The sequence below is a fragment of the Palaemon carinicauda genome, chromosome 1 (genome assembly GCF_036898095.1).
Source record: "Palaemon carinicauda isolate YSFRI2023 chromosome 1, ASM3689809v2, whole genome shotgun sequence".
Lineage (NCBI taxonomy): Eukaryota > Metazoa > Arthropoda > Malacostraca > Decapoda > Palaemonidae > Palaemon > Palaemon carinicauda.
This window is the reverse complement of record NC_090725.1, coordinates 210,550,298-210,567,559: the sequence shown is the minus strand read 5'-3', so window position 1 is coordinate 210,567,559 and position 17,262 is coordinate 210,550,298. Positions and strand designations below refer to the sequence as shown.

Sequence of the window (17,262 nt, the reverse complement as noted above, 5' to 3'; positions counted from 1 at the left end):
CCTATCCTTCATTAAAAGGTAGTAATTGCGAAAACAGTATTACAATGCAACAGAAAAACATAATTAAAGATAAAGAATTCAGTGGCTGGAAAAGAGACTAAACACTAGATCAAATAAACTACGTTTAAAATCTCTCACCGCATAAAGCCTGGGAACAAGAATAAAACTCTAGAAACGTTTTACCTTCTTCCCCTACAGCGACTAGGGAGAAGAGTAAAAAACGAGAACAACGTTACCCGCTTGAACGAAACGTTTATTCTCCTCTCTCTCCCTCTGTCTCTATCTCTGTCTCTCTTCTCTCTTGACTTAGAACCTGAGAGAAGAGCCCATTATATATCGTTAAAACATATTATTTGATAAAGGAAAAAACTGAAAGGTTTTTCAAATAAAAAGTTCCTTTATATAGAATTTAAACCATTTAAGTTAAGAAAGAATGAACGAAACGCTAGAATCGGTTTACTCTTACTGCAACGTGAAACCGTGAAATACTCTCTCTCTATCGTAACGATAGAGCGCATGTTGAACGTTCTGAACGTCAACAACTGCGGAGACTAAACTAAACGTTAGCTCATCTTTGAAAACAGTACGAGACTATCAAAGAAATTCTTTCATAAAACATTAAAATTAAAAAAGTATTAAATTCTTAAAAGGTAAATACGATATGACGGGCTCAATGTTAATTAACTTCGGTTCCAAGTAAGGACCGCCTACTATTAGGAAAGGTCGCATATAAACAAACATAAAAATTAATTTTATAAGTTTATAATAAATGGAAAGTTAATCGAAGAGGCCTAGAAAGGCGGAGAGATACAAAATAAATAGATCTATAACTTGTTAAGCAAAATTACCAAAAACCTAAACACACTTCCGTCTAAGGGAAGGGTCGGCCGTTTAAAAGTGAAAGAGAGTCCATACTCTCTTCGTCACCAACACTTCCGTGTAAGGGAAGGGTCGGCCATTTAAAAGTGAAAGAGATTCCATACTCTCTTCGTCACCATAATTAAATCTATCCAAAACGAGTTCAAGTTTTGAAATGAAGATAAAACCCCTGCATAGCGAAAGCTCAAAACTGGAATAGTGTACTTCACCAAATCGTTGTGAAAACAAATCCAGTTAGGGACGGCGTATTTAGTAGGTCTTGCCTGTGGCACGACAGAGGGAAAATTGGTTCGTTGTTGACATCGAGTACTTGAGTACCTACTTGACAGATGGCGCTGTTGATGTACACCCCCACCTGTATAGCGATCGCTGGCGTATTCCTCCCGTAGATTTTTACTGTCGGGCAGCAGGGATGCAGCTATATGATCATCGGGTAAGTTTGATATTGAAAAAAATTCATTTAATATTTATCACTTGATGCATTATATGGTGTTTTATATTACAAAATATAATTCGCCTTGTAAAAGGTCAAAATTTTCATAAAAAAGTCAATGACAATTTTGTCTTGAGTACGGTCAACGAAATTGGCTTTTTTTTTGGAATAAGAACCATTATTTACATAGGAAACAAGTGTGAAACCTTCCTTCCTAAAATTCTGATTAATGGCCTCTATCTCCTGAAGTAATTCTTTCTCTGCACTTAGGCCATTATATTCAATCAAATACACTGACATAAATTTTCACAAGCCCATTCCAATAGAAAAAAATTCTTCACTAGTAACAGGACTGAGGGATGAATGATGAAACTACATATGGAAAAACTAGATCAATCTGCATCAAACTGAAACCACTTACAGTATACAGTACTAATTTTAAGTATGAAGGGTAAATACTGTCCGTGGTTACTACACGATGCAAAGCATTATCTGTATAATCACTGAAATACGATTAAAATACAGTACAGTACTATAATAATTAAAAGAAGCTAAAGATTTAAACTTTTAAAAACTCTTACCTTCATTTCTTCAGGATCCTTTACTACTACTACTCTGTCTGCCTTCTTTCCCTCTGACATGAACTTAGGTTTCAGATGGTAAGGTAAAGATTTCTGAAGCTTTTTAGGAATCTTTAGTGGCAGCTGTACATACTCTCTGCGCTCGGTGATAGGCTGTAATAAAAATAATTCAAACTTAACTATTGAGAATGTATGGGATATTATTATATATTTTTAGATCGTTCATTAAGTCAAAGATGGTAGTGTGAAATGTTTTCTGGCATTTAAAATATATTTTACTAGAAATAATATCCTTATCACATTACAGTATCAAGTAGTTCAACCAGATCATTAAGTTAAATGCTTAAGCTCTTATAGAGGTGACTAAATGTTTAGTCTTAACTTTTCTATCTTATCTGCTTCTAAAAATTTTTCCATATTTTCATCTTAGCTGCTAGTAAAATTTATATGAAATTTATAAAGGAAGCTTCACTATCAATAATAATTAAAGTTTCATTATCAATGATAATTCTCATAACTAACAATAGCAAATTTTCAAATAATATTTCTAATTAAATTTGTCTAACCCATAATAACTAAAGATTCATGTCTGAAATGTAATACCCCAGTATGGAATTTTATTTGAATCACTTGAAAATTTATCAACGTTGAACCCATAAACCAAATAATGGATGCATTAGTGTTCAGTGATATGATTAAACAAATTATCTGGTCTAATTAAAAATATCTGGCAACTTCTCAGAGAAAAATATACATAAATAAAACCTGAAAAAAATCAAGCCTTCATAGATTTTAAAAGATAAATTTTTCATAAAAACCCATAGATCATAGAGCTCAATTCTGTTTGCGATAGCCCTGGACAAGCCCCTTCCAAAGTTCTAGTTAAAATAAATTATATAACCTAAATTACATAAAGTAAAATTATATTAATTCAGAACTGCCAATTTCATGGCCTCAGAATAAAAAAATAAAGTCAAATCTTTATTCTCCCAATGCCATCCACCAAGCTTCAAGGGACCACTTAACTTCCACCCACCTACCATGTTCAAATCCGACAGTTGAATACAATAAATACAAAGAATGTGATTCAGATGAAAGAGGTCATGACATCCAATCTATTGCAACTTATCCATAGAGGGAAGGGGGTGGGAAACTACTACTCTTCAAAGATAATTATGGAAATAATTTTGTTTAAAAATTCTTTTCCATGAACCTTGTTTGAATATTAAGATGTTGAATTTTCACATTTCCCAGGTGGAGGAAGGGTGATACTTAAAAACCAAGGTCTATAGAATACCAGGTCTACCCATCAGTGACCCAAACTGTGTCCTCTACTGTGCAAACTAGCCATGCGGGGGTTGATGACGTCACACTGTACCACGCTCGATTTACCAGCCTTTGTTTTACGGTAATTCCTATTTTACAGTTTTCTCACGAGGAAGCTGATGTTCAGTATTCCACTATTTTCCACCATTTCCACATTAAATAGTTGGGTTAGTATGTTGGATATCTAACTATAAATTTTAAAGACCGTTATCAAATTATTTTCGCACAAATCAAAAAAATTCTGAGCGTGTTTCCATCTAATCATTTGACGAATGTAGCTTTGCCAATACTCTTTATGCTCTAAAAATTATACTATCATTGAGATAAAATCAGAGAATTTTCCTGTAGTGTTTATAATTTAACGATCTAGGTCTTACAAACGTTAAATTATAGAAATCTTTAGGCATAAGTGTGTATAATTCGATGATTGAAAATCCAGCATCACCAATTACATTATTTGTGTCTTTGCTGATGCTCCACATCTCATGAGACTAATAAGAAACAATTTCTTTGATAATGGCTTTCAGCAAAGTGACGGTGATTTTGTCCACTGATGCTCGGTATGAGAACTTATAAGGAGAAGTAAAAGCTATCTAAAACATCATATAAACTTGGAGAAACATAAATGTCAATGGCTTTCAGCGTATGAATGTAAAATTAGCTGTACTATTGATATTAGAAACAATTACAAAATCGCTTAAATATTTTTGTAGCGAAGAATTATTTTTAGATAAACATTGGGAAGAAATAAGTCAATTTATTTCTCGAGTTCCGCATGATAAAAAGATATTCTAAAATTAAAAGGGTTGAACTTACAAAATCAGGATGATATTATCAAATGCATAAAGCACTAAAATCAATTAAGGTTATTGGAAATACAGTGGAACCTCTACATACGAATGTCCTAACATACGAATTTTCCAACATCCGAAGTAAAATTTGACCAAATTTCTGTCTCGACACCCGAAGTGTTGCTCCAACATACGAAGTAAACATTACGCGTACACGTGGAATTTTCTCGAAAGCGTCCAGCGTCGTTTGCTATTGACGCCGTTAGACGGCAGCACATCGGAGGGACGCCAATCGAGCGTCACCTTGATTAGTCCTCTCATCTCGTGGGCGTCGTGTGGTTGTCCTCTATTCGCTCAGTTTTAACAGTGTTTTTTATCTTCCTTTTTTACGTGTTGTTTTCTGAGTTCCGTAATCATGGGTCCTAAAAAGCTTAGTTTCAGTTCAGGAAGTAGTAGTAGTGGTGAGAAAAGGAGGAAGTCTATGCTTTCATCAGAATTAAAGCAAGAAATAATAGAAAAGCATGAGCGAGGTGTACGTGTTAGCGATCTGGCTAAACAATATGGCCGGAATATGTTTACGATCTCGACGATCATAAAACAGAAGGCAGCCATTAAAGCAGTGAAACCTTCGAAGGGGATCACGATTATTTCCAAACGTCGTAGCCCTACCCTGGAAGAGATGGAACGACTTTTGTTAATATGGATAAAAAACAAGGAGATTGTTGGCGATACGATCACGGAAACAATCATTTGTGAGAAGGCCAGCGCTATCTACAGAGACTTGAAGGCGGCGCGCTCTGGGGGTGACGCGGGGGAGAGTTCAGCCGATCCTACGACGGAGGAATTCAAAGCGTCTCGAGGTTGGTTCGAGAAATTAAGTAAACGGACCGGGATTCATTCAGTTGTTCGTCGTGGAGAAGCTTCGAGTTCGGACACCAAGGCTGCTAAAGACTTTGTTAAAAAGTTCGAAAGCATCATGGCGGAGGAAGGTTACATAGAGCAGCAGGTGTTCAACTGTGATGAAACCAGTCTGTTTTGGAAAAAGATGCCTAGTCGAACGTACATTACCACCGAAGAGAAGAAAATGCCTGGACATAAGCCAATGAAGGTTGGTCGACTCTTGCGCTTTGTGCCAACGCCAGCGGGGACTGCAAAATAAAGCCGTTATTGGTTTACCATTCCGAAAAGCCTAGGGCATATAAAGCACATAGAATTAATAAAGACCTGCTACATGTTCTATGGCGTTCTAATTCTAAGGCTTGGGTTACTAGGCATATCTTTGTGGAATGGGTAAACGTAGTTTTCGGCCCTGCTGTCAAGAGGTATCTTCAGGAGAGGAATTTGCCTTTGAAGTGCTTGCTTTGTTTGGACAATGCATCCGCGCACCGCCCCGGACTCGAAGATGATATCATCGACGAATACAAATTCATCAAGGTGTTGTATCTTCCACCGAATACCACCCCTATCCTCCAGCCCATGGACCAGCAAGTCATCTCTAATTTTAAGAAGCTGTACACCAAGCACTTATTTAAGCAGTGCTTTAATGTCACGCAAAGCACCACTTAACTTAGCGTGAATTTTGGAGGAGCCACTTTAATATTGTGCACTGCTTAAAGATCATAGATCAGGCTTGGGAGGGAGTTACTCGTCGGAGTGTAGTTGCTGGACGATTGTGTCCGCTAGCTTTGTGAATATCCTTGGGGCTATGTTTAGCCCAAAAGGGCATGGCTGTGAAGACATATTTTGTCTTCTGTAGCCTGAATCCTAGGTAGGAGGAGAGGAGGCGACTGACTGGTAGGTACCAGTAAGCATCTGCCATATCTATTGAGACTGTGTATGCCCCTTTTGTAAAAGGGTCCTTATGTGTTGCAAGGTAAGCATCTGGAACTTGTTGTTCTCGATGAACTTGTTGAGTGGAGACAAGTCTAGAATGACTCTGAGTTTGTACGAGTCTTTCTTGGAAACACAGAACAGCCTTCAATGGAATTTGATGGACTTCGCTTTTCTTATTACCTTCTTGTTCAAGAGTTCTGAGGTATATTCTTCCAACTAGGGGGTGGAGTGTTGGAAGAATTCTGGAAAAGGGGGTAGAATTTTGTTCCATTTCCAACCGAGCCCATTCGTGATCAGGCTGTGGGCCCAGGGATCGAAGGTCCAACGATCCCGAAAGTGGAAAAGTCTGCCTCCTACCTGGAACCTCTCATAGCTTACAGGTTCCTGAGGACTTGTTTCCGGGACCGTGTCCTCCTCTACCCGTTGGGGGGTTCCCGGAGGAGCCTCTTTTTGGACCTTTACTTTTGTAGGGCCGAAAGGTGGTCGTGTGCCTCTCAAAACCTGGGTTGAAGACCGGTGACTAGGCCACCAGCTGCTGAGGGACCATCTGGAAGGTGATTTGCAGCTGGGCTACCATTTGAGGCACTGTGGCCATGGTCACGGCCGGAAGTTGTGCTGGTCTACGTGGTCTCTTTGCCTTTCTGTTCTTAGGCTGGGGACCACTGTCTGAGGAAGATTTCCTTTTTGAAGACATGCCCCACTTTTGGAGAAGGTTCCAATTCTCCGTGGTGGTTTTGGCAACGACTTCTTGGACTACATCTTGTGGGAAAAGGTCTTTGCCCCAGATGCATGATGAGATCAGCTTTCTGGGTTCGTGTTACACCGTTGCTACGGCAAACACATAATCTCTACAGGTCCTCCTTGACCTGACAAAGTTATATAAGTCCTGCACAAGGGTACCCATGTGGGACTTAGCTAAGACCATGTACATATCGGTGTCCGGACAATTCGGTCCCGGACAATTCGGCCCTGGATAATTCAGTCCCGGACAATTCGGTACTAGGACAATTCGGTACAATTCTTATAATATGGAAAAACAGTATATTTCCAATTTTTATCGTTTCTAAAATTCCTATCAGTTCTAAGCATTACTTTTAAAAAGAAAATTTTTGCTTTTGTTAGTATAGATATAAAAAAAAGTCCGATTGATTTATCCTTGTTTGTGCGATAGATTAAAAAAAATTACATTTTTTGTTTCTTGATTATATAAAAAATGAAACAGTAAAAACCATACATTTCTTATTTTGAAAGTAGGTACAGTATATAAAAATAAAATAGTAAAAACTATACATTTCTTGTCGTTAAAAGTATATAAAAATTTTTAACTTTAATATTATGAGCGATTGCTTTAGGGAACTGCATTCTTTCTGCTTGATTATATTTCTCCATCGTCTCATATTTCGACTAATATGAGCTAGTTTCGTTATATCAGTAAGTGCGCACTCATTTAAATTTTCTAGTTCTTCTGTTAGAATTGAACGAGAAGATGTTTGACTTGTGATTGTCCCTCCATGATATTTGCAGTAGCAAACTTTGCACTCACTTCATCTGCAGTTGTGCTATGAATTTGTTTTCTAATATATTTAAGCGCATGGAAATTAACATCTGAGTGAAGCCATGCTTTGCAAGTCCGCCTTTCACAACGCCAATATATCTCCGTACCATCAGCATTTTCTTTATGTTATTGGTACACGTAGTTTTCCTTTTCAACTAATTTCCTTTTTCCTTTTCCGACTGTATGCAGTTGCAAGACTCCATTGTGTGAATGATGGGGTGAAACTAGACTAAAAAGTCTAGAATAAAGAAACTAATAAAGTCATTTTCTTTATATATATATATTTTTTTTTTAAACTAAGGGAATAACCAAAGTAATCGTTTAGTAATAAAATAGTTAGGTGGATTGTTTATGTTATTTGTGAACAACTAGTGAATAACCAAACTAAGTAGTTAGGTATTGAGGTGATATTAAATATAAATAGTTCATAATATGTAATATAAAAATATCATATTTTCCTGATTTTAGAAAATGACAAGCCTGGTACCGAATTGTCCTGGTACCGAATTGTCCTAGTACCGAATTGTCCGGGACCGAACTGTCCAGTACCGAATTGTCCAGGACCGAATTGTCCTAGCAACGTACATATCTGGGGCATTAGTTAGGCCTGCACACATTTCCAAGCAGTTCTGATGAGACAAGGAGACGGCAAGTCTTTCTTTCGTCTCCTGTTCCCTTCTCAAAAGATGGTCTGGCAACTTTGGAAGGTTCTCGGTAAACTTCTGGCCTGCTATCTCCGGATCCAACTTCGAGACGGAGAAGGTTAGATGTACCTCTTTCCACTTCTCTTCGCAGGTGGGCATAGCTAGAGATAATGGTTTGCATTCCTCTAGAATTGGGCAGGGTTTGCTCTCTTCGACTGCTATCATGACACAGTCGAGGGCTTTCACCGAAAAGGGTGAAAGCTCTGGAGGAAGGAGCAATGAAGGTTGGGTGCTTCTTGTTTAGTGCCGAGACTTTGGAGTTGGTATATCCGGCTCCTTTCAGGGTCTTGGTAAGGATGGCTTGTGCCTTGTCATGTTCGAAGACAATGACTTCCTTCAGTACCGTCTCCTCGCGAGATGCAGGTTCATCTCGCAGTCTCACATAGCAATCTGGGTACGCTGAAAAGCTGGGCCAGAATTGAATATCTTCAAGGGGTTTGGCCCCCAACTTCTCGGAGATGTAAAGCTTCCCATTCATCACGGGCATGTGCTCCGTATACCTCCAGGGGTTGGTTTCGGAGCAGTGAGGGAGGTCAGATACTTTAAGGGGCTTAGCAGAGCCCCTGGAAGCGCCAGGGAGTTTCGCTTCTTGTACCTCTCTCTTCGTCTCCTTGAGATCTTGCTTCATCTCTTCTTGTTCCTTCCAGAACACTGCCAACATTTGCTGGATCGAGCCTAACCCTGGTAGTATACCGGTAAAACTACAGTATACAATACAGTAGTTGGTAAAACTACAGTATACAATACAGTAGTTGGTAAAACTATAGTAGTCGGTTGGGGAGTTGGGGCTGAAGAGGTTGACGGCATAGGTTGATATGCCGTCAAGGTGAACTGGGGTTCCTCAGTCACCATCAAAACGAATCCTTCTTCCTCCATTGGTGATTGAACCACGTCTTCCTCAGGGCCCTCTTGCAGTAGGTCCTGTTCGATATCGGTGGACACCTCCGACATCCGTTTTTGGTGGATGTCCATGCCTTCAAGTGCCTTATTAATGTCTGCGTCCATTTTCAGTTGAATGAAAGGAGGCTGGACCTGTTTCTGGGGCACTATTGCACTAGATTGAGCCTTAGGGAACAGAAGGCACCTAAGCGATTCGTTAGGTAGGTAAAGTCCCGGAGAGTTCTTCTGGAACCCTCTTACCCACCAACGAAGGGTTTCCCATGCTGTATCCCTTGCCTCCGTGGTGGCAGGGATATCTTCTCCAAAGACGTTGGTCAACAAGGTCGAGCAGTTGGAGCAATCCTTCGGTTCCCAGTACCTCAGGCATCCAGATACGATGCAGCAGGGGGCATGAGACCTGCACATCATATGCCCACAAAAGTCCTTACTCTTGTGGTTGCAGAACACAACTGCACACATCACCATTGGCTCCTTCTGTATAGGAAAAGGGTGAAATGAGTATACAGTTGTCTATATCATTGATATAGATGCATACTTTTAATAGTAATACTTACTACAGTATTATATTTAATAGCTTAGGATAGTAAGCTAGAAAGGAAATAGGAAAGTCGCATAGCTGTGTTTCCTCTCCCAGACAATCGTCGAGACCTCCGTCAATATTACTATTTAAATTCCCTATAAGGGAAAATACAGGGCGGAACGACTCCCGTACGTAGAGCCGGAGTTAGTGAATATTTATACCAACTTCTCCACCTGTAAAATATTAAAACAACGGTGTTTTATATGTGTCCCGATGATCAAAGGATTCATCAGGGTGTTGAAGGATTACTTCAACCTCAATATGTTATGCGGTCCCAACAATAGACTGTGATACGATACACAGAGTATGTTAGAAATACTTGTACTACTGTATTGTTGTATACTGTAGTTTTACCAACTACTGTATTGTATACTGTAGTTTTACCAACTACTGTATTGTATACTATAGTTTTACCAACTACTGTATTGTATACTGTAGTTTTACCGGTATACTACCAGGGTTAGGCTAGTGCCTAGCGGCACTAACTGATAAAGAGCGAGAGAAAGAATGGAAAGGAGGGTTTCATAATTATTATGGTTTAGCACAATAATTGGAAGTGTAGGAGGGCTACTGCCGCCTACTGTCTCATTGCCAGAATGAGAGTTCTAATGAAAGGGAAGGAATCCATCTGATTCTAGCTTCCATCCATCCATCCATAACTTTTGCCACTGGCTGTACTGCCGGTTGCAAGGTTTGTGGATGGCAGGCCAAGAGAGGACTGATGAATTCTCTACAGTATATTGGGTTTCCCACCGGCAGCCGTCAGGGCTGGCTCAGTCTTTCCCCCAGGAGCATTCACCTCCGGTGAAGGAAGGACGTAAGGAGGAAGTGGCCGAGGCAGCAACCTAACTGCCGCTGGTAGGGTCCCGGGATGACTGTCAGAATACCGATGAAAGAATGTTGTGACGGCTAGGCCGACACTAAAGGACAGAGGGGGGAGGGGAAAGGGTCTTATAGTTCACAGGGGAGAAAGGGGGCGGCAGGTATGCCCCCAACTATTGGCTGTAAACTAAGTAAGCATGGCTTCCTGTGCCGATGACGTCGTGGGCGGCAGAGGAACAAAGATTCCCCTGTCGGCGACATTGTCGGCTGCAAGACAGTACACCCTGAGCTACCATCTTACTTCAAAGCCAGGATACTCAGCAGCAAAGAAGACAGACGGTGTAAGACTATCTAAGTCAAGCCGGATTTTACAACTTGACAGCGATGACGAAAGATAGGGGTTGCCGCCTGTAATGGCAGCAGCTCAGGGAGGGAGGAAGGGTTTAGCCTCTTTTCTCTAAAAGAGAAAAATATCGAACCTTATTCATAAATTCTAGGGGATATATGTCCTCATCCGAATTAATAAAGAACGATATGATGAGGTTAAACATGGGGAATTACTTTACTAACGTATACATAATGAGTTAGGCTAGCCTAACTCCGGTGGGGACCGCGGCCAAGGTTGGTACCACCGGGTTCCCCGGCGTATACGAAAAGTAAAGTTACATATTGGAAGAGGAATAATCAAATTTGTATGCAATATCTTCACTAGTATAATTTGCCTAACTAACTAAAATTTTTATAGCTAAATACCTGTGTTGGCTACGCTCAACCAAACACACTTAAATTATACGAATTTAACTATGAGAAGGGAGCCTTAAAATTATACGAAGGAAAGATTAGATACTCAACTTTCCAGAGGATGCAGATGCTGGAGATTGCATGATAATATTCCAAAAATCCTTGACTAACACCGGGAAAAGCGTGGGAGCTCATCTAGCTTAAATGCTACAGACAAAGGGAATGGTGGCCCGTATCAGTATGGAGAGGTGGTCCACCGGATACCTTGATAACGGCTTCCCTTTCGTTTGCCACTCTTCCCCCTCGAAGAGTTAAATCTATTCGGGGTGAAGATTGCTATGTGTCGTATCTAAAAATACGTCCCCTGATATTATGCGATATCCTTAAATCTATATTAAGGATACTCACGCCAGGAGTTAGAATTCTGGAGACCTATGGTTAATTCTCTGGGAGTATCACTGTAGCAAATATCCCTTAGAAAACTACCTAAAGGAAGCTACCATCAGGACGACATGGCCGAGCCCCAAAATTTTTTTTTGTCTTTGCCCAAATCAGCCAGTTGTCTAAATAAACTATAACCAGAACTCCCTGCAACTCCAGGAGTTTGACTATTACCTCTGCTAGCTTTGTAAACAATCTTGAACAATGTGGACATGCAGGATAGTTGTCATTTTAAATGTGTTGCACCTGATGTGTTTTGTTAAGATGAGACAGGTCAGGGATCACTCTACTCTCTCAGGAGTCTTTCTTTGGTATGCTGAATACAGTAGTCTGTATTGGAATTTTAGAAACCTGCACTTTTCAGCATTTTGCTTACAAAGGAGTCGAGAGTCACGGTTCTTGTCGTATGAAAGCTGTGGCGTGATTTTGAAATCCAAAGCCAACTGAAACCCCATAAGACTATACTCTACTCCCACCGAGAAAAGTTCCGTTCTCAAAAACGATGGAGACGATTGTTAACCCTAAGCCCTCATTGATGAGATCTACTGCTTCTAGGTGACTTACAAGCTCCTCTGTTTCTCTTGGAATGTTTCCAAAGAGCTCTCCTGGCTCTAAAACCAACGTTTGACTGGCCATGGGATTGGGCCTCATCTTGGGTGGAATAGCTATGCTGGTCCTGTTCCTCTCAAGGAAACTTAGGTTTAGGTCAAAGCTTGGAATGGGACAAAGGGGTTCATTTCTTTGTAGTTTGCTTTTGAGTCTACTGCTGGTTCTTATAGGCTGCAGCTTTGTGAAAGGAAGCATTCTTCTTTTTAAGGAAGAACCAAAAACCTTTCCTCCATTCTTTGGAAGTGAACTGGCCATTGTCTCCATATTGGCTTTGGCTTTGTCCACTAGGGCTTGGGGGAGTAACGATTGCATAGAGGATCACCAACAGAAATTCCTCTACTTCTACCTTCTCCAGATGGAATTCTGCCAGCATGTGGGACTTTCCCTCGAACTTTGCTCATACAAAGTTCTACAAAGGCTTGCAAATGAGTTTACACAGTGGCTTTACTACTGCAGAGGTAGCCATTTTGGATCCTCCTACAGCATTGTCTTCCCAAGAAGCTACAGCAGACACTAGGTTGAACAAGGTCTGCTTGGCATAAATCTGAAATCCTAAGATGATCTAGGACTAAAGGAAAATGGTCGCTCTTGATTGGTACCTACCGGAGTGACCAATTTAAGACACTTTATGGAGACCTTTTTAGTTCCATGAATCCCTCAAACTCTTTATCATACACCCCCCCAAAAAAAAAGGGCCTACACTATTTGGGCCAGGTAAAATTTCCTTAGGTAGCACCTCATTCATTGACTTGGATGGCAATTTCACCATTTAGGATTTTATGGCATAGCACTATAATTCCAATCACAGAAACATCCAACAAACTGTGGTCTAAAAGAAAAAACCCCAACATATGTTACTGCCTATGATAAGGTATTTAAATTCAAAGCAGACTTATATAGCATCAGAATAACATCCTTCATGGGTTACTGTAGCAGGGGAAATCCACTATAAGATGGATTTTTGAACCTTCATTGTAATTCTGGAAATTCCATAAGTTCTCAATTTGAAGTCATTGAATTACAAGTCTACAATACTGTATACAGTAGAATCTCTACATACTAATCTAATTCGTTTCGGGACCTACTTCGTATGTTAAAATATTCATATGTTGGATCAAACATTCACATAAGAATACGCTGTAATTCATTTAATTCGTTCCACACCCCAAAAATTTACGATAATTCCTTAATAAATACTGCACATACTTAAACATAGCAATAAAACCAATGCATTATACTGTATGTGAGATGTAAAAAAAAAATAATCATAAAGAAATAATCAATAAAAAAGGGTTTCTATTGTCACTTTACCTTAGAGACAGGCCAACGGAGGTGTAGGCTTGGCGATGCAGGAAGAGATGGTCGGTGTGGAGGTAGAGGTGGCGACTGAGATACGTACCGTAACTTACTCTAACTTACACTACGTGAACTTTTAACCTAACTTAGCTTATTTACTTTTATCTAATTTTTATATCTTATATTTTTTTATGTTTTCTTTTTAATTTTTCATTTTTACCTTCACTTTCACTCACTTCAGGCTTCCTTTTCTTGGCTTTACTTCCTCTTTCTTCATCACGATCACTAGACCTCTTTGTAGATTTTTTAAAGAATTTATCTAGAGAAGTTTGCTTGGTACAGCTTTTCAGAATGTTTCTGAAATGAGTCAAGCTGCTACCATCGTGAACACTCGCAAGGTGAATCGGAGGTACTTTTGAGACGACTGATGAACTGGTACTCGAAAGTACACGTCCTTCAAGTCTATCACAAGCATGAAGTCATACTGCCTGATGGCTAACAGCACAGTGCGAACTGTTAGCATCTTGAACGCACTTTGCTGAACAAACTTGTTCAATGACAAAAGGTCGATGATCAGTCTCCAATCTTCTGTCGCCTTCTCGACAAGGAAGAGACAACAGTAGAACCCGGGTGACTGATCGTGCACGACTTCTAGCACATCCTTCTCCAACATTTCATGGACTTCCGCCTCTAAGGCCAGAGCCTTCGGAAATGTTGGAGCGTATGTGTGGAACGCTATTGAAGTGGAGGATAGGGGGGCCAATGAAGCACAAATGGAAGCTTTTACCCTTCACGAAGGGTCAACACTACCCATTTCTCGGCCCTGAGGTGCTGCCACATCGCACAATGGCGCGATAGGCATCCCCCTACATTTGGCAGCATGGGAAGGGGAAAGCCAAGCTCAGTGTTTCCCTTTCCCTCGCTTGCCCCTGTTCTTTCCACGATGTGGAAGAGCTCCCAAGGGAGGCTGAAAGATCTGTTTGGGAGCAGGTCTCGGCTGTACAGGAGCAGCAGGAGCACGACCAGCGGTACCCTTGCTACTTCCCGTGGGCTTGGCCTGACTCGGCCTGGCTGCGGACGGTTTCGTGGTACCAGGTCGCTTGAAACTCGCAACCTGCACTTGGTGGATAATGGAGTCCTTCGATCCGAGGCGCTATTTATCCCACGCGGCCCGAACTTCCTCTGGTGGAAAGAGAAGTTGCAGCTCTAATAGGAGTGTTCCTGAGTGCCAGGGCCACTCCTGAACTAATCTGTCTCGCCAAACGAGCGGCTACTACCTCGCGCTTTTTGAGGAACAGATTGGCATACTGGGTAGCAAGCTGGTCCAAGAGAAAAGCAACAGCTTTCCCACCAGACAAAGCCAGGTTCCTGTACTGCTCCATGTGTTTGGGTGTAGCGAGCTTGATGTCCCGTGAGAACACTGTGGCCATACCACACCAGTGGTCGAGCCACGAAGGAGCCTGGAGAGCAGCTACAGAGATGGACTCCATAGTTGAAATCTCAGAGGCCGAGAAGGAGACACTCTGAGATTTCAAACTCTCGACCGAGGAACCCCCAGCAAGCGCTCAGACCGCTGGGTCGAGAGGGAGAGGACAAGGCACAGGAGACTCTGGGACGTAGTACCTCTTCTGTCACTGGAGTGGTTGCGGGAGAAGCTTGTTCGAACCTTTGCTCCTAAACAGTAACCATGTCCTGCGATCCGGTCACTCACTTGGTCCAATGCTCGAGCAGCCCGTCTCGACCAGACCAGGGTAGTGTGGTGGGCCGTGAACTGCCTTCGGGAGCTCCCCATAGGATCTCCAAGGCTGTACACTTATCCTCAGACACTACTGCAGGAGCCCTGAGGCCATTAATCTCATGCATGAGGTTAATGACCTTTAGGAACGGCGACTCCACCTCGGGATCTTCCGTCTCCACGGCAGGTGAAGGTTGTGGAGGTGGCTGATCCCTCGGTCCCGCTCCATCCATAGGTGTAGGGAAAGCGACATGCTGCACGGATGATGACATCCCCCATGAATACGCTCGTTCTGGTCCTAAGACTGAACCAGGCGTGTATTCAGGAGTCGAGGAAGGACCCTGGCAGGGTTCATCCCGGACTGAATGCATCGAGGTTCCCACTGCGACCGAGTGCGTGACTGGTCGCTGTAAGCCCGTCGAAGCTCCCGAAGGAGCTCGGGCCCGAGCGGGGTCGCTGAGAACTGCAGCGCTCACACCAGGAGGTGTAGACAGATTAGTCGCATGAGTGGTGTGCGCGGCCTCACCTGTTACACGGACAGAAAGTATGGGGGTTGGCTGCACTTCGTGTGGCTGGTATGTGCGAGAGCTAGCCTGGTCGTGCACGACCGGCCCCCATGTCGCGGGCTGAGCCGCGAGGTGGCTCCATGCCGGGCCCAAGTTGCGCGGGTTGAGTGCGCGGCTGCCTCGGCCTGCTCACGCAACACACGAGTCTTAACCCTGGAAAGGTATGATGGGTCGTTTGCGACCCCTACAGCATTTTCAAAACCTGTTTTTTCCCCATAAATCATCAGCTGTCTCGAATATGGAAGTGATCGACCTGCAAGGGGTGACTAGTCTACATGCCATTGTCTGCTTTAGGACTGATTTTCGTCTAACTTCCCTCCTTCCCCGTTTTTTTACCCCCCCAGGGGTCGACCTCGACCCTGACATACCTTTATAGGGGTAAGTGATCAAACAGCAAAGTTATTACATAATTATAAATTGTCGAACAGTGTTGATACTTGTTGGGTTCTTTATACAGTGAACCCTCGCTACTTCGCGGTTCGACCATCGCGGATTCACCACTTCGCGGATTTTTTCCATAACCCATATATATACAGTAATATATATATATATATATATATATATATATGTATGCATGTATTTATGTATATATGTAGGTATGTATATGTGTATACATATAAATATATATATATATATACACACACACACACACACATATATATATATATATATATATATATATATATATATATATATATATATATATATATATATATATATATATAATATATGTATAAATATATATGGGTAATAAGCAAAGCTCTACCTCCAGTTTGTTTCTACATATGATCAGAGATAAATGTAAACAAAAAACATTGGTTGCCATTTTTTATCGTGCTTTTTAGCATGTTTAGGAAATGCATGATATAAAATCACCTTTACTATTTGTGCCTGTTTTAGTTTAGGGTACTGTAGTACATGCATTAAATGTTCTGTACATTAAAGGGTAGTTTGTTAACAGTACTACGTACAAGGGAAGGTTTTAAAAGTCTGAATATACATGTTGAATAAATAGGTAAATATGGTGTCACTACTTCGCGGATTTTCACCTATCGCGGCCGCGACTGGAACCTATCTACCGCGATAAACGAGGGTTCACTGTAGTTGGAAAGTGTGGATGGATGGTGTGTCTACCACTTGCATGACATTGGTTTTGGCTTAGATGCCATATATTGCCATGAGGTCCATTTTCCCTCAAATGCTAATTTCTGAATTTGTCTTATTTTTTGCAAATTTGATTTTTTTCTATTTATTTTGATTTTATCTTCAATAATGGCCAGCAGGCAGTATTCCCTCGGCATGGATGTCATCAACACACTTCTAATGGAGTTAAAAAGAGATGTTGATGATAATATGGAGCTTGCAACCCCATTCTTCATTTCAAGTGGTAGATTGGGCTGTAAGAGTTGTTGTGGTCTTCGGCCATTTTGTTGACATACCCGAAAGGTAAGTTGGCATATCTCTATATAT

General features: G+C 41.3%; 1 protein-coding gene across 2 annotated transcripts in view; it reads right to left on the bottom strand.

Annotated features, from left to right (window-relative positions):
- LOC137653751 (ribosome biogenesis protein BMS1 homolog) overlaps positions 1-17,262 on the bottom strand; it is a 254,922-nt gene that overhangs the window by 8,392 nt on the left and 229,268 nt on the right. For both annotated transcript variants that reach the window (XM_068387387.1, XM_068387378.1), the window contains one exon: positions 1,894-2,046. In XM_068387387.1, coding sequence (XP_068243488.1) covers positions 1,894-2,046 — 153 coding nt within the window. The remainder of the gene's footprint in view (positions 1-1,893; positions 2,047-17,262) is intronic.